The following is a 24,192-nucleotide window of genomic DNA, read 5'->3' as shown; positions in this document are numbered from 1 at the left end:
TTCAGCCTTTTGGCTGACCTATTCCCACCCACCTTTTTAGCTGAAAACTCAAAGCATGTTGCTCTCCTGCTGCCGTCTATAGAGACAGCTACAGGGTCAGTGCCTTGGTTATAGCCGTTCCTGTATCTGGACATGCCAAGCCCCATCCAGTCTGAACTGCACTCTGTGAATACTCCACTGGAGATCCCCTAAATTGGCAGTGACAAATCAGACGCAAGGTATTTGGGGAAAAAAGGGCCACTTAACGTGCTTCCTGCAGATGGCCTATAGGAGTTTCTAAACCTTGCTCAGTGACGATAGCTGCTCATTTGTCCTGGTATTTATTATTACCATTTGTATGTATAATTATAGGACATTCGGGAGTTTGGTGAGATTGTAAGATATGACATGTTTATTTATGTAAAAGGCTTACCATGTTATCTTGTATAAATTTAAATTTATATTGCAGTTACGACTTCAACGTATTATAACTAAATTCTTTGTGATATCGGGCAATCGCAGTGCATATAATCAATTAGCTCAAACCATTACATTGTCTTGTGCCGAACCTCTCTCGGTATGACTTGAGGGGAACAAGGGAGTAGTTTGCAAGTAGAGGGTTAACATTTTGAGAGAGTCTGTGCTGACAAAACTCATGACATGCAGGGTCTAGTGTTGGTGTACCTGTCTGTGTATTGGAGATCCTTGTGCTGAATAGGAGACTAGCTTGTATATCAGGTAGTTTGCAAGCTTTCTGCCTAGCATGTGGTTACATGTTAAATGCTGATTGTTTACCTAGGTCTGTAAGTATATATCCACTTCAGTATTAAACATATTACGTCTGTTATAGCCGCTAGCAATAATCACTGTGTTCTCCCGGTGGAGATGGTTTCCAGTACCCCTGCTGGGAGAACACAATGAGATTCCCCTGTCAACACTGTGATGGGGAAATTAACTCAATTTCTTTACTGCAACCCGTGGTTTGCTCCATCTATGGCCAGTTTTGGAGAAGATAAGACTGTTTGAGTGTCTTTCCAGTTGTTGGTGGGGGAACGTTTAAGCCTTGAGTGGAGTACTGGTGTAAAAAATTGAGGTTTGAAACACTACACTGGATGGTGTCTTTCCTGCAGGATTTGATTGACATTTTGATTTATAGAGTGTATTATAAGTCACTACTTCACAAACATTATTTCATACAGCGTGGCTTCTGATTTAGTTATCTGTTTTATTTGAGGGTGAAAGTTATTACAGCAGTAGTGTAATATTTCATCATCTAGAATATTGTGACAGAGTACTTTTTTTGTAGTGTGGAGTTGGGTTTATATGTCTGTTGGCAGTTCTGTTTGCTGCATTCTTACCCACCCCTCAATTTGTTTGTGGACATCCCAATCTATAAATAAGTCCTGTACAGTACAATTATGACATTAAATGAGATCCTTATTCTCCAAAAATAATCCATGCCCATACACTGCTTAATGGCTCCTGTAATTCATTTTCCATGAAATTGATTCTTACTGTTTATCTGCCTCCTTGTAACGTCCTCCACAAGCGGTCAAACCTCTCCCTTTCCCCCCTTTTGTTTCTTAGAAGCAAGCAGCGGCCATTAGTTGCGATTGCATTAACTGTTCTATGCATGCTACGAAGTCCCTAGTTCTTACAAGCAAGAGACGGTGGCTACTTTCCTACATACAGCTAGACTATGGAGAAGGAATGTAGCCACCCTCTAAGAGGAAGTTGGCTGGCTTGCAAGGGGTCAAGTCCAACGAGGGGCATGCCACCTCAAGGACATTTTGATTTTAGTTACCATTTATATTTTTGCTCCACAAGGGAGTAGCTATCGCTATCTTCCTGGTGCTCTGACAGGAGGAGTGTGCTCTGCTACACAGCAGCTATGCTGCACACCCCTCACATTTGCTTTCTATTCACAGAATACATTGAATAGGTTCATATGCTACAAAGCCTTTCCTGATTGGGCGAGAGGAGTAGCAGACAGTGGCTGCAAACAATGGTCCAGTGTCGGTATGGCAGAAGTATAGCGACAACAATACGCTCTGTAAAATAATGTAAATAGTAAATGGATAGTAGCGTGCAGTGGCATTTTAATTCAATTCCTAGATTAACTATTTCTGCAGATTCAACCCCCCCCCCAGTTCAGCAGAATTAATTTTTAAAAGTGATGCTTGTCACATTGACAGTTCCTCTGTAAGGGGTGTTCAGTTTATTTAAATTTGTTTCATGCAAGTCAAGCAGGGTGCCTGAACATTGTGTTGAAATGATACATTGGACATTTTTGTAGCTGAAAGTATATTGACCTATATGTAGAGCTGCACGATTAATCATTAAAAAATCGCAATCTCAATTCAACCCACCCAGGTGCGTGTTATATGCCGATAAATACGGTATATCCAAATAACACGCCGGAGCTCATGTCCACCTCACACAGCCACAAAGGCAAGATAATTCTTGTTGGGCAGTGTATTTAGTGTTTGGACAAACACTTAAGCCTCGTACACACGGTTTGATTGTTGGCAGGGGATTGTCTGTTGGCAGACTGTTGTCCTAAAATCTTACCGTTGGTACACTCCTTTTGACAATTGTCCAATTTTCTGCCAACAAATGTTGGCTGACAGGCTAGTAAATTTTTGGCAGACAACGGTTTGACTTCAGATTTTCGTATGGTCGGTACACAAATCTGTCACATTGGAGTGCACCGCTGCAAAGTAATCACTTCTCCTAAGAACAGCTGTCTCCGCAGTCAGGCAGGGTGCTGGCTCTGTTTGCAACAGAGATAATGGAAGAAATAGAATGCTGGATAGATAAAAATGGATATCAAAGCATCACAGGGCAATACAGACTGACTGCACAGCTGCTGACACATTTCACGCCAGATATGGTGCTTGGTCATCCGTCACACTAGTTGAAAGTACAGACACGCATGCTCGGAATCAACAAACACGAAAAATAGCAGAAGGGGCCAAAAGGGTGGCACTTGAGCTGAAATTCCTCGTAGTACGTCACTGTGTTCCATGCACAACAATTGTATACAATTAGTATGCAAGACAAGATCCTGACACACTCCCTTTTGAGAAAAATCGGACACTCGGTTGGCCAACAATCGTACGAGTGTGTACGAGGCTTTAGACTGAATTTTAATGTTTCAAAGAATGACAGGCAAAATGGTCAGCATGTTCACTTCATCAAATCTGGCCCTCTTTGAAAAAAGTTTGGACACCCCTGCCCTAGAGAATAAAATGGCAGTCCTTGAAATATTTTATGTTCAACGGTATTTGCGCAGCGGTCTTTCAAACGCAATTTTTTGGGGAAAAAATACACTTCAACTAATTAAAAAACGAAACAGTGAAGTTAGCCCAATTTTTTTGTATAATATGAAAGATGTTACGCAGAGGTTCGCGATCTAAGTAAAAAATTGTGATTCTCGTTTTATCCAGAATCATGTAGCTCTATCTATATGTAAACTACCAAATAATTATGATGTGATCGGTGCTAGAGAATAAAGCTGCACACTATGTTCCAGATGCAGGATACATATTTTGTTAACACGTGTAGCACATTTTTGGCTTAATTTATTTTCTATTTTTTTTTTCTTTTTAACTTTTTTCATTTTTGTTCCATATTTTTTTCAGCAAAAAGCCCAACAGCCACACAGTCTCCAAAATCCTCATTTTTGGCCAGCTTAAACCCTAAAACCTGGGGTAGGTTGAGCGCACAGTCAAATAGCAACAATATTGAGCCAGCGAGAACAGCAGGTGTAAGCGGGTTGGCAAGAACGGCTTCCAAAGACACCATCTCAAATAACAGGTACAGCAGACCTATAATACATCCTTAGATGTTGTACAGTGGCATCCTTTTTTCGACATCTAGATTTGTCATGTTCGTTCATTTTGAAACCTAATATGTTCTCGACCCTTGCATTTCTCTTTCTACCCAGAGAGAGAATACGTAGCTGGATAAAGGAGCAGGCACATAAGTTTGTGGAAAGCTATTTTAGTTCTGAAAATATGGATGGCAGCAACCCTGCACTTAATGTACTACAGAGACTTTGCAACGCCACAGAACAGCTCAATCTTCAGGTACTTAAATGCCACTAACAAGAATATGACATATTTTAATCATTTCAAGTTGTTTGCCTAAGAGTCAAGTGTTTAATATTGCTGTTTCCAGCCTGTAAAGGGATGAATATTTCTTGTTTACCAAGTAGTCACTCCTAATATGTTCAGCTTTAACTTCTATCCTGCCAGTGCACCGATCGCATGACTGAATAGGAAATATATATGTACTGACCAGGCTAAATAAACATCCCAATTGTGACAGTCTGTGGGCCACTGCACCTTTATGTGACTAGTGTGTGGAAACCTATGGAAAACCAATGAAATTGGGGATGTAGATACCAAAGACTTGACGCAGGCTGTAGTTTGTAAATAGTTTATTCCATGCATTTGGGTGAGGCCAATAAAAAAAAAAATAATCCTATTGCCTTTTTTGTTGGATTTAGGACAGTCTCCAGTTCAGTTATTAGCGTTAAAAGTGTAAGAACTGGAAAAAATGTAACTTAAAATCAAATGTGCACCATATACATTTCAGGGGTCCTGTAAAGAATACCAAGCTTGTAGTGGATCTTTAAATGGGAAAAGTCACTCATTAATTATTGAGGGTAACAAATGTTATATTAAAATATTGCAAATATTGTTTTTTGTACCAGTGACAAAGGCTTGTACTCTCAATTTTTGCTGCCACAACATTGTATATTTTTTTATCTTTTAATGTTCTGTATTTTTTTTTTTTTTTGTGCTTGTTCATGGTTTCTGTTAAGTCCCCCCACACTAACGTTTTATTTTTACACGGAATTTCAGGTGGACGGTGGTGTTGAGTGCCTTGTAGAAATCCGTAGCATAGTCTCTGAGTCTGATGTTTCCTCATTTGAAATCCAGCACAGTGGGTTTGTGAAACAGCTACTCTTGTATCTGACATCCAAAAGTGAAAAGGATATTGTAAGCAGAGATATCCGGCTGAAGAGGTTCCTGCACGTTTTTTTTGGTTCCCCGGTAAGTAACCAAATCACCATTTGACTTCACTGCGGTATATATGTGCAGGACCAGCTATGTGGTGAAGACCAGCACTTCACCACGGGTCTGTATAATTAACTTTTTATTGACTACAGGATAAATAAATATGGTGCAACTCCACTAACTCGTTTCAGCCAGTAGAGGTCTTTGCTTTGTGTTTTACCAATTCAATACTCTGCAAAAAAAAATAAAAAATTGACCCTGGCTAACAATTCACGTTAAAAACACATTATGGAAGCATCACTACCTCGCTAAGGCTCTTCTGTAGGGCAGAAATACCTGGAGGAGCTGAACTTGGCAGGATCTTAGAGGCTGCAACAGAGTATGAGATTGTTCAGTAAAATGATTTCTTAGTACATTTAGATAGAACTAAAGAAATAATGTGTAATTACGTCGTCTTTTCCAGCTTCCTGGAGAAGAACAAATTGGAAGAGTAGATCCAACAGAAAGTGGCCATTTGCTGGCACTAGTGCACAAGATGAACAACTGCCTCAGTCAGATGGAGCAATTCCCAGTCAAAGTGCATGATTTTCCCAGTGGAAATGGGACGGGGAGCAGGTACGTGTATCTGTAAAATATAAACCTCACCCTACTCATGAAATGAAAGCTCCCCTAGGGGGCTGCTGTGATAGTCTCCAGCTCCCTGTTTCAAATCTATTTCCATGTGTTTTGCCTGTATTGTTAGACTTAAAGCGGTTGTTACCCTAAAAAAAACAAATGGATCCTGTTTTGTTTTCTTTTTTTTTTTTTTTTAAAGCTTGAATAACACCACAGTACTTGCGCTGTCTAATTTCGCCCCTTGTATAATCTAAATGACCTGGCTGATCCTGCCTGGTGCTGCCTTCCCTTCTGGAAACTGACCACGGTTTATCATGGCCGCTGAGCCCTGACACCGTAGTCAGTTTACGTGCCTCCATCATCCACTGTCCACCTCTCCCTCTCCTTGCCTGTTAGCTTTTGTCAGTGCCTGCCCCTCCCCTCCAACTAAAATTAGCTAATTTAATACAATCCCCTATGTTCCATAATATTATGTGCCCACTCTGTGTTAGTAAAAAAAAGCCACTTTATACCTTATTTCAGAGTGCTGCTCGGTGCTCATGTGACCATCCACTGCTCTCTTCCACTCCTCCTGGCTGACGTCAGTGGGGGATTCTCAGCCCCTCCTGCTGTAGCTGTAAGATCAGGGAGGAGAGCAGCAGGCAGTCTTGTAAGTGCTGAGCAGCTATCAGAAATGAGGTAAAACTTAATTATTATTTTTTTTATAAAATGCATACACTGGGCACATAGTGTTATAGAACATAGGGGATTGTATGAAGAGAACAAAGTGGCTTTACAAACACTTTAAGATTTCATTAGTGGATTACCTTGAGTAGCACAGATATGTTTCATAACTCTTCATAAATGCTGGTTGAGGAGGGGAGGCAAGAGGGCAATGCACATGGCAAACAATCAAAATTCATTATATACTCCCCTGACTTCAGGAAAATGAAATCTTATTGGATGTTCTGAGTTACTGCATTTTTGTATTACTGTTATACATGCATTTTATGTCACTAACAGTTTGTACAGTGCCTTACAAAGTACAGTTAGGCTTCATGTACACGAGACATTTTTGCAAGCTTTCCTGAACATTTTTACGCAACCGATAGTAACCCATGTTTAAAACGTCCGTTTTGGCGCATTTCTATGCGTCGTATTGCATTTAGAAATGTTGTGGGGTTCTTTTTTATTTTTTTTTAATTTATTTTTTTACCCAAAAATGAAAAACTCCTGTAAACGAAAGGTGGCTAAACGCGAGTTACCGCATTTACAAGCATTTGGCGTTTCAAATGCCTCTGAACATCTGTCCTGAACACACTTTTTTTTTTTTTTCAAAGAAATGCTTCTAAATTCAACTGACTATAAACGACCCTGTGTGCATGTACTGATAAGATAACATCCGTTTGCCAGCAGCAGTGTACATGAGGCCTTATAATACAATTCAATGTGAGAGCTTACAATCTAATAGAGATAGCCAAGCGATACAAAGGTAATACATGTGAGGAATGAGCTGATGGAGGCAGTAGTGGTATTTGTTTTAGTATTATTTTTGTAAAATAAATGTTACTATTCATAATCCCTTTCCTACTCATTGTTCTGGAAATGTTATCAATAGGCAACTCCTATTCTATTGATTAGTGGTTCCAAATGAAAGTCTTACTAATCCCACAACAGTAAAAATCAGTCTGTTTTTATCCTGCAATCACGCTTACTATATTCAATGTGGAACCAAAGGGGTTAATCCTATGCATTGTGTAAAAAGGCCTTTTGAGCCTGTCTTCTCTGATCCTCCCATTTCATTGTCCCCAGTCCATCTGTTGATAGAACAGAGCCCTAGGCGGCGCTCTGAACATACTCAGTTTGTTGTGTATTGCTAGAGAATTTGTTTTTTTTGTGAGGGTGCATGTTATATAGGCGTTCTATAGACAGGCTAATTTCTAATCGCGACTTGAAAGAATGCAAACGTAATCAAAACCTTATTAGTGCTGTGTGCACAATGAGTTTAGTGTACAATTCATAGGCAAAGCATACAAAATAGAATACAGTTATATACAGAAGATGCTATTTATTTTACATCATATTGGTGAACAGAGAAAACAGGGACTGTTGAGGTAAGGTAATATTCAGCAGTGCTAACATTTTAAAATCTTTTCAGGGGGTCACAGGCTCTGAAGTTTTTCAATACACACCAGCTGAAATGTCAGCTTCAGAGACATCCTGACTGTACCAATGTAAAGCAATGGAAAGGTGGACCTGTAAAAATTGACCCTCTGGCTCTTGTGCAAGCAATAGAAAGATATCTTGTGGTCAGAGGTGAGTCTTCAATTTACATGTTTTTTTTTTTTTTTTATATAAATCTATAAACATTGCATGATTTATAATAAGTGTCATGAGTGAACAGGAAAAAAAAATTAAGTATTGGGCTTCATGCACACAGCAATACAGTGTGCAGGAACCCATGTAATGACAATCCAGGGACCCACAGCCGCCACATACAGCAGCCTCATCTTATGTGTCTCAAAATGTAGCGACAGCCAGTTCTGGAAAATTTAATTTAGCAGGTCGTGTGCTGGGAGTTGTGCAAATCACCTGCTTGTGTACGGATTTATGCTCCAAATGCAGATAGCGTGCTTTTTGAACATACGTTGGTGTGCATTCTAGCACACAGCTGCCTCATCTAATCCACCTCAGTGGGACAATGTATGCAGCAGCAGCGGGTCCCAGCAATGTCATTACATGGGCTCTGCACACTGTACAGCCGTGTGCATGATACTCGAGTGATTGTTTTGCATTATGTACTTTTCAAGACTTTTTGTATATTTAAGTCTCTAAGCTTATCAAAAATGTGCCCCCCCCCCCCCCCCCCCCCCAAATTATTTCAGGTTTATTTTAAAAGGGCATAGTTGTGGAAAGGTTCAAATTTGTTTTATGACTGTATACAATATAAAGCTTGCAAGTTATATTGTTTCAATTGTACTCGTTTTTTAGGCTATGGCAGAGTGCGGGAGGATGATGAGGACAGTGATGATGATGGCTCAGATGAAGAGATCGATGAGTCCTTGGTAAAAAAAAATATAAATATCTTATTTTCATGGTAGATGATGGTAGCAATTTTTTTTTTCCTGCCTGTGTATGAATAAAGTAAAAAATATATATTTTATTCATTGAGGAACACCTAAGTTAATCGGATTCTTAAACTGTTGGGTTATACTGCGGCCTACAGGAAAAATGGACACGTGCAACAAAACAGTTGCTGACCGCATATGAACATTCTGTTCAAAGCTGTCTTTTTTTTTTTTTTTTTTTTTTGCTAGTGTCTTCAGGAAATTGGATGCTTTTTTTTTTTTTCCCCCAGCTCTGCTGTTCTCTGTTCATTTGAAAAATGTTCTGCTATAAACAGCCGCTGGTTGATTCATGTCGGATAAGTTAAATCCTGGAAGTCTCTCCAGTAAGTTAACAAGTGCAGAAGTTTCCTTTTATGCTCTTGGTACGACTTTTCTACAAAGCTAAGGCATTGAGGGTTTTGGGCAGGGTTATCCTGCACTTGCCAATGGCTTTTTTGTTGCCACTTTTCCTGTAGGTGGCAGTAAAACCTGAGTCTAAAAATTCCTCTCTCTCTCAAACTCCGAAGAAAGGGATTCGGCTGTGAATAGAAAAAATCCTATTGTATATTCTTGGCTTATTATAATGGTGCCTCCACTGGCAAAATCATTGAATCAGCTAGAATGTGGTTTTTAAATAGAATTATAAACTGTTTCGTTGTGTGTGTATAAAAACAGTCACCCTGATGTAGGTATTGTCCTCATGTGTTAATATTTAAAAAGCAATCTCTTTCTGTTTCATTTTAATCCTATAGTGTGCAAGGGGGGCAGTCATATTTGCTCATTACAGTTCTCTAATAATATAGGTCTTGGCTAGCTTACTGAAAGCAATTCATTTTCTGTTTGGTTGTTACCTGGTGCAGTTAAACAGGGAGGCTGAATGAGTTGGAGTCAAAGGACTTCTTCAAATCTCTATACTTATTGCAGTAACAAATATGGAATCGAAAGACCACTAATAGGATTATTAAGCCTTGGCATTGTGCATGTTTACGTTGCTCTGTTTCACCATTCCCCTTTGGATTTTCACTTATCCCAAAAAGATTCTCTAACTCTACTAGGTGGGAAAAGTTTGCAAAAAAAGTGGGCTATTCCTGTGGTTGATGCTGCTGTCTGTCCTAAAGAAACATTTTGCTGTACCTATTGAAGATGTTCCATCTGAGATGAACTTAAAGGTTTTGTTTACCATGTTAAGCTCCGCCCTACAAACGGCTCTCACTGCCATTTCAACTCGCAGCAACTGCCTCCTGCTCTGCTTTTCTGTGTAGATGTCTTGATACATGCCATGAGTCAAATATCCAGAATGGCTCTAATCTTAAGTCATATGTGCAGAATCCTATGGCTAAGGACTTGCCTCCTCAGGAGCACCTAGATCCTCAATGTAGAGCACCTCCAACTTTGAAGCCTAAGTTCAGCCGTTCCTTTCGGCACAAGGCTTGGCCAACAAAGGCCACCAAGCCCTCTTGCCAATGAAGGGATGTCTTCATGCCTAAGAGTGGGAGGACATCTGTTACAGTTTGTGTAATTTAAGGGTCACAGATGTCCCAGGCGTGGGTTCATTCAGCAGTTTTAAGAGTACAAGATAAGCGTTCAGAACTCTACTGCCTCATTGCTTTATTTGTAAATCGCCAAAAACTGCCCAATGGCAGTCAGTTTTTACTGAAGGCTCTGAACCAGGTCTTGTCCCAGGAAGTGTTTGGTACCATGAACAGGTTTGTTGTAGCAGTACTGGTACAAAGGCCAGCGGAGGTATTTGCCCTATTCTGAACCTAAAATTCCTTCACATTCTTCTGCATACCAAAATGTTGTATGCAGTCTACAGTGTGAGTAATCGCCTCTTGGAGACGAGGGGAACACGTGGCATCTGTGGACAACCAAGATGCCTATCTGCATGATCCCATTTACCTCATCTCGCCAGCAATTTTCTAGGCTTTGCAGTGGCAAAAGACCACTTCCAGTTTGTTGCAAAGAAAAAGAACTGCTGCTCTAGGTACATATATTGAGCCTGAATATAACCTCTGAGTGCCAGCCCGGCCTGCCTCTGTGGTAAACTTGAAGAAAAAAAACTGATGCACATCCAGAAGTACCGATTTTGCCTTTTTATTGATCACTGTGGTAACACCATAGATGCCAACCTAGTCACATAGATGCGTTTCACACATTCATTCTGTGCTTAATCATAACCTACGTGACTCTGTTGGTGTCTTTGGTGTTACCACGTTGATCAATAAAAAGGCAATTGGTACCCCTGGATGTGCAGCTGTTTTTTTTTTTTCTTCCAGTTTATTGCTGTGCCCTTCAGCCTGTCCCCTGCTCCTGGGGTGTTCATTTGATTGCCCTTCTCAGAACTCGGGACATCCAGGTGACAGACTATCTAGCTGACCAACGCCTGAAAGATTCATCTTCATTACAACTCTTAGCAAATATCCAAAAGACAATTTAGCGGTTTTAGGCTTTCAGGTGGGTGATCAACTTTGAAAAATCTGTTCTCCAGCTTTTGCTATGCCTAGAATGTGAGAGTCCTGATCCTGGATACTTCTCAGACAAAGGTGCTTCTTTAGCAGAAAATAAAAATCTTTCTCTAAAAGCTCATGCTACTCTCGCAGTGAGTTGCCATGAGAGTTCTGGGTATAATAATGCCGAGCTTCTAGGCAGTACCTTTTTAGCCCAATTCCAATCAAGAACTCTCCAGCTTAACATTGTCAGAATTGAAAATATATATATTTTTTTTTTCTTGGATCTATCAATGCTCCTATCCTCCCAAACAAGAAACTTGTTGGCCCGGTGGATCACCACTTCAACTCTAATGGGTGGAAAATCATTCCTTCCTTTCAATTAGACTGATTCCCTGATTGTTCTTTCCTCAGTACCCTGCTTCACAATCTACCACTGTACGGTGGATAAGGAATTTGACTATTGGAGTTTATGCTTAAAAAAAATCAATCCTCTGTCCATTCCACCAGATCTGTTTGAGTATCCTGCAACCTTAGGCACCAAGCCTCTGTCGTTCAACGCTGTAAGGACACCACCTGTTCATACTCTTTCAAAGTGGTGGATGTCCAATCCTCTGTGAATGCAGCTTTTCGCTCCACAAGGTACTTGCAGCAACACTCTTAACCAAGGTCTTTTACTCATAGTTCAGTTGCTGCCCAACCTTGAATTCATTGCTTTAAGACATTGCTTGATGTATGAATACGTTTCCTGTGTCCTGTACTGGACTCTAACATATGGAATTTACAATTCCTGTTTAAAGCGGAGTTCCAGCCTGAAATTTTTTTTTCTTTTTACATTTTCCCAGTCCTGTGCCGCCTGTTCATAAGATACACACTGTAGTAATTACTCAAGATATAATATTGTAGATGGTATTAAATTCTATTTAAATATACGCTTTTGGTTGTAATTTGATAATCCTGAATGTGTTAACAAAATATCAAAATGTTTTCTTTAAGAGGGTCATTGAAGTGTGTGTTTGTTTGTTTTTGTTTTTTTTATGGTTAACCCTTTCAGTGTTCTGATTTACAGGCTGCTCAGTTCTTAAATTCAGGAAATGTAAGGCACAGACTCCAGTTTTATATTGGAGATCACCCGCTGCCTTACAACATGACTGTTTACCAAGCTGTGAGACAGTATAGCATTCAAACTGAAGAGGAGAGGGAATCGACAGATGATGAAAGTAATCCATTAGGAAGAGCTGGCATCTGGACCAAGACACACACTATTTGGTATGTAATTCTGCAACATGCATTGCTAAATAAAGACTGCTGACTGCTTACCCTGAGAATAAGGTGTAAAGGGTAGACATTAATGTTACTGTTGTAAGAAAAAAAATATGTATTTTCTGTGCTTTATAGAAAAAAGTATGCTTGCATTTCTTCAATAGAAACAAAGCTTATATCTTTATTGCTTGCAGGTACAAACCAGTAAGGGAGGAGGAAGAGAGCACAAAAGACACCGTAGGGGGCAAGAGGGGTCGTGCCCAAACTGCACCAACCAAAACATCCCCTAGGAATTCAAAGAAACATGATGAATTGTGGCATGGTAATGTTAAGCTTTAGTGTGAGACTTGAGGGGGTTGATTACACTTCTAGAGTAAAGTCGGGTACACACAGAGTGTTTTTTTTTTTTTTTTTTTTTTTTTTTTTTTTGAACAATCCAGCGGGTTGCATGGAAAAAGTTTTCAGCTTCGGTCGGAGCTGCTGAGTCTAGCGATCTCCCCTGCTCAGTTGTTGTGTTCTGTCAGAACACTATGATCAATGAGCTCTGCCATTGGCTGAAGATCGCTGATTGGGAGTTGGTCGGATGCTGGTTTTCCAGCACGCACACGCACGTCCGACAGATGCTGTCCAAACAGCCAGCTTCTGTCAGGCAGATTGTCGGACAGTTTTTTTTTGTTTTTTAACAGAAAAATGTCTCCCGACATTCTGTCCATGTGTACAGGCCTTAAGTTTGCCTAATTCTAAAGATTAACTTTATTTTTTTAAAGTGGATAGGGTAAAGCATGTTTTGTTCTGGAAGTGTTTTGTTCTTAAAAGCACCTGAGTTGTTTATCAATTTAAACTAGGTTTTCTTTGTGTCCTTGAAAGTAGCTTTACCTTTTTATTTTATTTTTTCATTTTGAATAGAGCAGGGGAGAATTATAACCCCTGTCAGTTTTTTGCCATCTGTGTCCCTTTGGGGAGATTTTTCCTTCACTTCCTGTTCCATAGCCAAAATAGGAAGTGAGAGGAAATCCCTGATTGCCACCAGAACGAGCGTCTCTGATGGAAGGTTTCCCTTTCTTTTTTTTCTTTTTTTTTACTGTTCTGCTGACAACCCAGAATTTGTGGTGTTTTTATTTTATTTTTTTTTTCACTTTCAGTGACAACGGTAAACGTGACAAATATAAGAGTGAATCTCCCAATTGAAACAGACAACCATAAAAACCTGACAGGTGTTCTAATCCCTCTCCACTGTCCAAAACGAGAAATAATGTTTTGCCTTTTAGTTGGCCTTTAGTTATACTATAGTTATGCTGCTAACTTTTAATTTTTTTAGTTATTTTTATTTTTTTTACTTTTCAGATGGAATTTGTCCAAAAGTGTCTAACCCTTTAGATAATTACCTCATACCTACCCCTCCTGAAAATATCACCTTTGATGACCCATCCCTTGATGTGGTGATCCTTCTACGAGTTCTACATGCCATTAGCCGATACTGGTATTATTTGTATGATGTAAGTTTTGTATATTACCAAAAATGCATATATTTTTTGTCTGTCAGATAATTTAAATCCATCAAACTTTGCGCTGTGGTCTTCCTTACATTGTATTGCTTGTGTAAGCTCGTTCACAGAAATGGTGTATTGGTTTGTTGCATCTGTAAGAATTCTGTGTAGGAAATAGACCCTTTTAGCCAATTTATTGAAACTGAAGAAATATGTAACAAAAGTAGTAAAGTCTATGGTGTCCAGTCAGATTTCCTTTTATTAAAATTAAATAAGAAGAAATCTCATTCGGTCGTGATAGGCTGCCACTTTTGTGCCCTGCTTCCTGTTTACCAGCTTACCTTGCTAGGTCCTAAGCCTTCCATTATATTTTTGTTTTGCATAGAAAACAGTCCTGATCATGCGTAGCTTTAAATTGCAGACTTAAAAAAGGTTATCCATGGAGAAGTAAAAAGTATGTGGACTATAAAAAGAAGCTTATATTAAAGAGGAAGTAAACCCTTCCAAACAACTTGGACCTATAGGTAAGCCTAGATTAAGGCTTACCTGTAGGTCCAAGCAATATCTCCTAAACCTATATGGTTTAGGAGATATTTGCCCGAAAATGGGCACCGCTGTCTACGGCGCATGCGCCGTAGACAGCGGCGCGCATGCGCACTAAGGCCGGGTTCACACCGCTGCGATGCGGGAACGCCGCGAATCCGCAGCGTTTTCCCGCATCGCACGACTCCCGCCGGCAGTTCACACTGCCCTATGCGAACGGCTGGGAGTGTCAATGATATGTTAATGACACCCCCAGATCCGATCGCATATCGCAGTGCGATCCGCCGACTCGCACAAGAATCGGATCGCATGGTGTGAACGCCCATGCGATCCGATTCTGTTGCGGACGAAAAAAAGGGTCCCGTGCGAGTTTGCTGCGGGACCGCTGCGAGTTCAGCCATACTATCTGTATGGCTGAACTCGCAGCGCTACGGAGATCGGATGTGATTTGCGGTGCGAATCACATCCGGATCTCCCCCCGCAGCAGTGTGAACCCAGCCTTAATGCGGCAAATCCAAGAATGGATTTGCCAAATTTGTCGACTCCCGTGCGCATGCGCGGGAGTGACGTCTTCGCGGCTTCGCCGTATGACAGCGGCGGAGCTGCGAGGCGCGACTCCCGTGCGCATGCGCGGGAGTGACGTCATCGCGGTTGCGCCGCTGTGATTCGTCGGAGCTGCGAGACGCCACAAGCAACATGGATGCGGCGGACTACAGGGGACAGCGGCGACTTCGCTGGCTCCTGTGTCAGGTAAGTGACACATAATGAGCTACTATGCGATGCATAGTAGTCCATTATGCTTTACCTTTGCAGGGAAAAAAAGAGGAAGTAAACCCATTAGGGTTTACTTCCTCTTTAAGGAAATATGGAGGATGCTATTTCCATTCTTAGACTGTTATGCTGATCTGGTGGCTTTAATAAGGTACAAACCTGAAACAAGTATACATATCGGGTGTTCTAAATTTATTGAAACCAGGCAGACAGACTAGTATTCTAAGGAGAAGATTAATTTTAAGGTGGTTTTAAAGAGAACTTTAGCATCCCTTTTGTAAACAGAGCAGTTATGTGTAATTTACAGATTGCAAAAAGGAGAAAATGTGCCATTGCTGGCCAGTAAGTTGTTGCATCACTCATAAAACACAAGTAAAACGGAATGTTTGGAAATCACAGCACAAAAATAAGCTGTGTAGATGGATGATTGAGGCATTGTCATCCATTATGTAGTTACATCGTTTTAATGTTATTGTATTTGTTCTAACTTTGCTTTCCAGAATGCCCTTTGTAAAGAGATAATCCCCACAGCTGAATTTATCAATAGTAAACTGACTGCAAAGGCGAACAGGCAGCTGCAGGATCCTCTGGTCATTATGACGGGAAACATTCCCACCTGGTTAACAGAGCTGGGGAAAAGTTGGTAAGAAAACGCCCTGCAGATTTTTTGTTTTCTGCTGCTTCGGACACAGTACCACCACACACTCTCTTCTGAATGAGGTACCAGGAAGAGATCCAGTGTCCTGGCATAATTATAAAAACCCTTTATGGTAATGTAAGCTAAGATTTTTGTATCCCTATAGCTTGCAAAGTTCTAAGAAATTGTGTAAGGCCACAAGCAGTATTATATATTGGGTAACGCTCTAAATTTATCCCCAGTTAAAGGGAGGCATAGAAAAATTCTGTAGAAATTGTCTCAATGATATTGAATACAGCCCTTGCATTTAGCCGTTCAATTTGGCCATGTATGATAACTAGGTAAAGTGTCCCCCTTCCACATAAAGGATAGTTTTTTTGTGGTTATTGAGGGGTTGTTTGTTTAGGATGGAGTTAATATAGATTGTGGTGCAGAACTGAGATGATATTGGAGGAGTTGTGAGCTGCAATTAGGGCAGCATTGTCTGTATCGGGGTGGTGAATTCAAACTGGTTCATGGATGTATGTCAGCATTGGGGTGAAGGTGTACAAGGAAGAAAGAATGTAACCCTTAGTTAGGAAGGGGACTGTCCAGGAAAGGACTGCTTCCCTGCCCAGTCCACCCCTGGATGTATGTCATCAGGGAGCTTGGAGGAGATGTGTGGTCGTATGAAGGCATTCCGGACGGTGCTTAGAGGTACATGTGTTGGTAGGGAGTGGAAATAAAGGTGCTGGGTCAGGGGAAGTCGTGTGGGACAGTTTTTTTGAGTTGTGAACGGGTGTTAGAGCATGAAAATGGCACGTTAAGCATGCTATCTTTTTTTGGGAATTGGGGTGAAAGTGGCTGAGGGTCAAACAAATAAAGTAAGCCCTACTGGAGGCAGTAGGGCTTGCCTGGTAAATTAGGGATTTGCATATTCTATTAAAACCAATGTTTCTATTCTGTACCAATGTGTTTTAGGTTAGTAGGCCTTACATTTTCATATGTCTGAACAGCAGCTTTTACTGCATGACATTTTAACTAAGAATTAAAGGAAGCTAAGTGATCAAGTGAATTAAATATTGTGTATTTTTATTTTTAGTCCGTTTTTCTTTCCATTCGATACGAGGCAAATGTTGTTCTACGTGACTGCATTTGACAGAGATCGTGCAATGCAGAGGCTGCTGGACACAAACCCTGAGATAAACCAATCAGATTCTCAGGACAGCAGAGTGGCCCCAAGACTGGACAGGAAAAAAGTAGGTTAAGGGTGTTTGGTTTTGGGTTGTAACCTCTTAACATCCTGGGGGCTGGGAAAAATCTCAAAGGGTCTGAGTATGTCCTGAGTTCAAATTTTTATTTTATATCTGATTAACAAAAAAGAAACTATCTGGGCTGCAATTGGTGTCCTCCTAAAAAATTGTATTTGTGTATAATAAATACATTTTCCTGAACTGTGGACACAGCTTTGAGACACAACTCGGGACTATCCTGCTGCCTACAGGAGAAATGCATGTCAGGCATGTAGAAAATTGAAGGCCAGTCCCTTGTGGCTATAACCCCCACATCACACCAGCTGTGGTGTAGCTAGTGGTTCAAAAATAAAGCCATGACATATGATGGGAGGGGAGTTATGTCCTTCAGTGGACAAGAAAAGGATTTTACGAGTACAGACTAAATTTGTTTATTTCTATTTTCCATTGAGAAACACAGCTTTTATAATGGGAAACCTATTGGACACAACTCCTTGAGGTTAATCAGTACCAGTACCAAAAAAAAAAAAGGTTGTTGGTCTCAAAGCAACTTTGTCTTTATGTAAAATAAAATGCAGAATCTCACAAGACAATGCAGGTAATTCAGAGGCACATCTAGCTGGAGTGATAGGCACAAGAAAAGCTATGAGATTACAAAGTCAAGAAAATGTTCCCAATGGGTTCAAATTTGGGGCATTTGTAACACTGAATTCACTATATTTAAATCCCACGGTTGGAATGGGAACGGACTTTTGCTATTAGCACGTAAAAAAATGGACAGAACAGACCCCTGAATTTCGCTGGTGCTAATTTCCAATTGTTCTACCACCCATCAAGTAAAGAGTTAAAGCTGGAGGATGTAGGCAAAACTATCTTGTAATCTTTGAATACTACCTACTGCATCCATGCATTGAATATGTGAGCTTTTCTCCACGAAAACCAGACATGTTGAAATTTTTTGACAAAATCCTCTGAAAGGATAATGTTATAAAATGTTTGGGGTTAATAAATACATCAAAGGATGATGAAATGCCCACACGGAACGTGTTTAGGCTTAAAAGAAGCTAGTACAGACACCGTGGCAGAGGAGGGAACCATTAAGTCATCTAACTTTAAATTAGAACATGCAGTGTCAATTAGAAAGAGAATTTTCTTTGTTTTGGTGAAACTGCTGATTTAAATTAAGCATGATGGTTCTTCTGCTCTAAGGAAGGAAGGGGCTCCATGTCTGACAATGTGTTCTCTGTAGGATCCCACAAAATCAGAAATATTGGGCTGGGGAAGGTGGCAGGTAATGGAGTAATTCCTTGCAGGACAGTGGAAAATATATTGTAAATAACTGCAGACAGAGCAGATTCTAACTGAGGTTTGTGAGAATTATAAAAGTCACATTTGCCTGTGCCAAGCACAACCTAGAAAGTATCATTTTTTTTTTTTATATATTTAATACCGCAGACCTGAGCATTTTATACATAATTAGATTGATTTAGTGATTCATATACCATATCTGACTGATGCCCTTGGTAGCTGGAAATCGCTGAAATAGACACCGCTTCTCCAGTGATCTCCATTTGTTTCTGGGTCCTGCACTAAGCTGCTGTACTTCTAAATTCTGAACACAGGAGCTCGGTCACTTTTTTCACTTGTACTATGATTGGACAAGGTGGAGAGACAGGGCGGTGACATTACTTTTGTGTGGCTACCCTAGAATCTCAAGAGATACATTTCCAAAATTGTCCGGATTTCCTTTTACATGCACAGAATCGTGTGGCAAAAAGCGCTTCACACACATTCCTTTTCAATGAATACATCTGGAGAGTCACTTGACCAATTCTTCCTCTGTGGAAGTTAAAAGGGAAGGGTTTACTTCCACAGAGGAAGCTCTCAAAATCCTCCCTCGGGAGCCTATAGCTCTGCACAATGCAGAGCTCCTATTTACCCAGGAATTGGTTTTCCAAATCTAAGTTCAACCCTTCTTTTTAGCGCAAGACTTGGGCCACAGAGCCCACCAAATCTTCCCCAAAGCCCTCTTCCTAATGAAGAGGCACCCTTACTCCTAAGAGTGGGCTATGTCTGTTTGTTTGCTTCTCTGAATCGCGGAGGATCCAGACAGGTTCAAAACTCTAACCCCGCACCGCTTTCTTTCAAAGAAACCAAAGCCCAACAGGGATTTTTAGACTTAAAATCCCTCAACAAATACCTTCAAATTCCAAAATTTGCATGGAATCTGCTGGGCTGGTAATTGCCATGTATTACCCAGTTTTTAGAGTGGTATCTGTAGACATCCAAGATGCTTATGTTCATGTCCCATTTTTTTCACCTCATCTGTGCTTTGCAGTGGCACACAATTGCTTCAGTTTCGTCACATTGCCTTTTGAATGGTTATCTGCTCTCGGAGTTTTCACAAAAGTCCTACCACCTCTTCTTAGCCTTCCCCCCGAACTCAGGACATCCAGATCACGGGTCATCTAGAAGACCTTCTTTTCTTGTTGTTAACTGTCCATACAACACCTACCAGGACCTTTCCTCAGCATTGCTCTTCCATAAGGTAGCCTTTATTGTGGCCATCACTTTGAAAAGATTTGAGTTACCAGCATTGTCCTGTGTTTTTTTTTTTTTATTTATTTATTTATTTATTTATTTTTTTCTCCTAAAGTTGTCTTTGCTTTTTACGTTGGTATCCTGTTACCTTCCCTTTGTCCCACACAGTTCTCTCCGACACTGTTCTTACATCATTACCTGAATGTGGTGAGGGACTTTCAGTCTGCCTTGCACCTGCTGCATTTTTTAGGAAGACTTAAATTTTTGTTATTCTAGACGACTATTCCTAAACGAGATTTTGCGGCTTCCAGATACACCTTGTTGGAGGCGATTTTCACAGGTTGCTGTGCAAACCTTTTCTTTCTTTCTTTCTTTCTTTCTTTCTTTCTTTCTTTCTTTCTTTCTTTCTTTCTTTCTTTCTTTCTTTCTTTCTTTCTTTTTTTCTTTTTTTTTTCTCCTCAAATTCCATTCTCCACTGGTCGGCTAATGCCAAATAAATGCTTTTCATCATCGGGCCTCTTTGGTGGGACGATTCCAGGCTGTGACCTGGTCTTCTGTATATACAAATTCTAAGTTCTACAAGACAGATGTCTCTGCATCACTAAAGTTCATAGGTTCCGCAAGAAGCTATTTAATGGCATTTTCCCTTTTTTTTTTTTTTTTTTTTTTTTTTTTTTTAAGATAGATGATGGTGAAAAAAAACGTCTTTACTCTCTGTGTAAATCCTTTTGTGGGAGTCCACTGAGGCACACAGTTCCCTCCCCTCATATGCTATCATTCTGTGTTTGAAATGTTTGCTACAATTGATAAAATGTGAGGGGTTAAAGCTTCTAGGGGACTGGCCTTCAGTTTGTGCCTAGTGTCCATTTCTCCTATAGACAGAAGTATAAACCTAGGTTTCTTATACTCAAGCTGTGTGCCACAATGGATTTTAAGAGAGTTTTTTACAGTCGGTTCAAAAATCCAGTTTTACATCAGGTTTCTTGACATTTCTCGACCCACTGATTTTGACAAGACTTTTTTTTTTTTTTTTTAAACCTTCTTAACAAAGCCTAGTCTTAAATTTCATATTGGGTGAAGGCCATTTTATTTTAATTTCCTTAAAATTGGTTCTCTGTCAAAGTATTTTTATTGTGTTTTTTTTTTTTTTTTTTTTTTTTAGCGCACTGTGAATAGAGATGAGCTCCTAAAGCAGGCAGAATCTGTTATGCAAGATTTGGGTAGCTCCCGAGCCATGCTGGAGATTCAGTATGAGAATGAAGTAAGTATCATTTTATCATAAGGAATCTTCTTGCATTTATGGTAAATAGGGGACATTAACTGCCTTAATTGTGCTGCAAGCCTACTGTCAGCATTGTGTCTTAACCCCTTAACGTTCTGCTCCACCGTTTGGTAGCACACATTTTGAGTCACGCTAACTCATTGAGAAATGTGGACTTTAAAGGGTTAATATCTGGATTCAGCATGTTGCAATTTACACTGTATATCCTTTTTAGGTTGGGACTGGACTGGGACCCACTTTGGAGTTTTATGCACTTGTATCTCAGGAATTACAAAGAGCTGACCTCGGTCTATGGAGAGGAGAAGAGGTTACACTTCCCAATCCTAAAGGTAAACCAGTCATGTACTGCTTGTCTTAAATCACATTTTATACAGTCCTAAATAAAATCCTCTCTCCATTTAAAAAAAAAAAGCAAAGATGGCCAGAAAGGAGGACATCCAATAAGTGCATACCATTGTCACTCCGACCACCACCCCCCCAATGAAAATGTGCACCACCTTAACCACTTAAAGACCAGCCTCATTTTGAGATTTTGGTGTTTACATGTTTGTTTTGTTTTTTGCTAGAAAATTACTTAGAACCCTCAAAAATTATATATTTTTTTCTAACACCCTAGAGAATAAAATGGCAGTTATTGCAATACTTTTTTTCACACCGTATTTGTGCAGTGGTCTTACATGCGCACTTTTTTGGGGGAAAAATCTTTTTTGAAAGAAAAAAAAAACAGTAAAATTAAGCAAATTTTTTTTATATTAAAGCTAATGTTACACCGATTAAATTGATACCCAACATGTCTTGCTTCAAAATTGCGCCCGCTCGTGGAATGGCGTCAAACTTTTACCCTCAAAAATCTCCATAGGCGATTTTTAAAAAATTCTGCAGGTTGCATGTTTTGAGTTACAGAGGAGGTCTAGGGCTGACCACCACTTTCATCTGCAAGCATTACTCACGTATGTGTTCACTTCTGCGAGCGAACTTGACGGGGCGTTTTCATTTTTTATTTTTTTTCTTATTTATTTTCCTTGTTTTTATTTATTTTTACACTGTTTTAAAAAAAAATCTATTTGGGTCACTTTTATTCCTATCACAATGAATGTAAACATCCCTTGTAATGTGAAAAAGCATGAACGGTCCTCTTAAATATGAGATCTGGTGTCAGTCCTCAGATCTCATATTTGGACTTAAATGCAATAAAAAAAAAAGTTATTTGAAAAAATGACATTGGAAAAAAAATGTGCCTTTTAAGAGGTAGGGGTCGAACTGACGTTTTGACATCGCTTCCACCCTGCTATGGTATGGAGACAGGTGGGGGGCCATCTTGCCCTCACTTGTATCCATACCAAGCAGGAGACAGGACCCGATCACCTCCACCGCTACCAATGGCTCCGGTAAGCAGCGGAGGGGGGTGGCGCCTCTCCCGCCACCGATTAATGATGATCTCGTGGCGAATCCACCGCAGAGACCACAGTTATCGTAAACACGACCGGCGCCTTTTATCTAGATGGCAGCTCACCTCCTCATAGAATGTTTTATAGATTGGTTTGGCAAGAACAATTCTTCATGAATCTATGCTGAGGAGAAGAATAAATACACATGTGCACAACAGAATTTGATTGCATACAAATTGAAACTCCTAAGGCTTGACCTCATATTATATGGTTTTGGTAAATCTGCAGGAAAAAAATCAGCAGAAAATCTGATAGTGTGTATAGGGCTTAATAAATCATTGGGACCAGATGGTTTGCACCCGAGGGTACTTGGGGAACTCAAGTAATTGTCAGACCGTTGTTCCTCATTTTTAGTGACAGTCTACTGAATGGAATGGTACCAGCTGATTGGAGAAAAGCCAATGTAGCACCAATATAAAAAGGGCCCAAAACACATCCCTGGAAATTAGACCAGTTAACCTCACATCAATAGTATGCAAGCTCTTGGAGGGGATGATAAGGAACTATATAAAAGATTTTAGTAATGAAAACAGTATCATTAGCACTAATCGGCATGGATTCATGAAGAATTGTTCTTGCCAAACCAATCTATAACATTCTATGAGGAGGTGGGCTGCCATCTAGATAAAAGAAGGCATGTAGACGTGGTGTATCTGGACTTTTCAAAAGCATTTGACACAGTTCCCCATTAATGTTTACTGTACAATGTAAGGTCCGTTGGCATGGACCATAGGGTGAGTACATTAATTGAAAACTGGCTTACAAGGGTGACTTCAGGGGGTGGTGATAAATGGGGAGTACTCAAAATGGTCAGGGGTTGCTAGTGGGGTCCCCCAGTGTTCTGTGCTGGGACCAATCCTACTTTTTCACAGAAGGGAGTTTAATAAGACACTCATTAAAATTGGAAGGAAAGCGGTTTAACCTTGAACTGCGTAGAGGGTTCTTTACTGTAAGAGTGGCAAGAATGTGGCATTCCCATCCACAGGCGGTGGTTTCAGTGGGGGGCATCGATAGTTTCAAAAAACTATTAGATAAGCACTTGAACGACCATAACATACAGGATATACAATGAAATACTGACATCACACACATGGGTTGGACGTGTTTTTTTTTTTTTTTTTTCCCCAACCTCACTATGTAACTATGTAACATGGTTTCCTTTTAACACCACTAAGACCTCTTGTTTTCAGGAAGCCAAGACGGGACCAAGTACATTCACAACCTGCAGGGTCTGTTTGCTCTGCCCTTTGGTCGGACAGCTAAGCCAGCACATATCGCCAAGGTGAAAATGAAGTTCCGGTTTCTTGGCAAATTAATGGCTAAAGCCATCATGGACTTCAGACTAGTAAGTATCTCATTTGTATTCAGCATGTGGGATACAGGATGGCTAGAAAGTAGGGCAAAAAAAAATTGATAATTGAATTTCCTAATTGTATGTAGAGCACCCAGAAATGCTTGCCAATGGGGGGCCTGACAGTCACTGCTCTCCGTAGTCTGAGAAATGAGTGATTGGTGGCCATGTGACTCCTCAGTTCTGGGGGGGGCAGGCAGGAGATGTGATGGGGAAAGAAAATCCATCACACCCTCTAGTAAAAGCACCACACAAAGTACGCAAAAACACTGGCTAGGAACACATTTACTCTTTTGATCACCCTAGATGTTTAACCCCTTCCCAGCCAGTGTCAGTACAGTGACTGCGCATATTTTTAGCACTGATCACTGTATTAGTATTATACTGGTTCCGACAAGGTCTAAAGTGTCAGTGTCCGATTTGTCTGCCGCAATATCGCAGTCCCGCTATAAGTGGCTAATCGCCGCTGTTACTATTAAAATT

General features: G+C 40.3%; 1 protein-coding gene across 11 annotated transcripts in view; it reads left to right on the top strand.

Moving 5' to 3' along the window:
• The window catches only part of TRIP12 (thyroid hormone receptor interactor 12), a 200,965-nt gene that overhangs the window by 153,712 nt on the left and 23,061 nt on the right, over window positions 1-24,192 (top strand). For all 11 annotated transcript variants that reach the window (XM_077488552.1, XM_077488551.1, XM_077488549.1 and 8 more), the window contains 14 exons: window positions 3,624-3,798; window positions 3,929-4,070; window positions 4,851-5,042; window positions 5,470-5,621; window positions 7,759-7,916; window positions 8,592-8,665; window positions 12,224-12,423; window positions 12,612-12,739; window positions 13,762-13,913; window positions 15,719-15,861; window positions 16,937-17,093; window positions 20,791-20,889; window positions 21,125-21,239; window positions 23,549-23,703. In XM_077488552.1, coding sequence (XP_077344678.1) covers window positions 3,624-3,798; window positions 3,929-4,070; window positions 4,851-5,042; window positions 5,470-5,621; window positions 7,759-7,916; window positions 8,592-8,665; window positions 12,224-12,423; window positions 12,612-12,739; window positions 13,762-13,913; window positions 15,719-15,861; window positions 16,937-17,093; window positions 20,791-20,889; window positions 21,125-21,239; window positions 23,549-23,703 — 2,042 coding nt within the window. The remainder of the gene's footprint in view (window positions 1-3,623; window positions 3,799-3,928; window positions 4,071-4,850; window positions 5,043-5,469; window positions 5,622-7,758; window positions 7,917-8,591; window positions 8,666-12,223; window positions 12,424-12,611; window positions 12,740-13,761; window positions 13,914-15,718; window positions 15,862-16,936; window positions 17,094-20,790; window positions 20,890-21,124; window positions 21,240-23,548; window positions 23,704-24,192) is intronic.

Source organism: Lithobates pipiens, unplaced genomic scaffold, assembly GCF_037356315.1.
Source record: "Lithobates pipiens isolate NorthernLeopardFrog02 unplaced genomic scaffold, aLitPip1_a1.2 Scaffold_18, whole genome shotgun sequence".
Taxonomy (NCBI): Eukaryota; Metazoa; Chordata; class Amphibia; order Anura; family Ranidae; genus Lithobates; species Lithobates pipiens.
The sequence above is the reverse complement of the archived record's forward strand: the minus strand, read 5'-3'. Positions and strand labels throughout refer to the sequence as shown.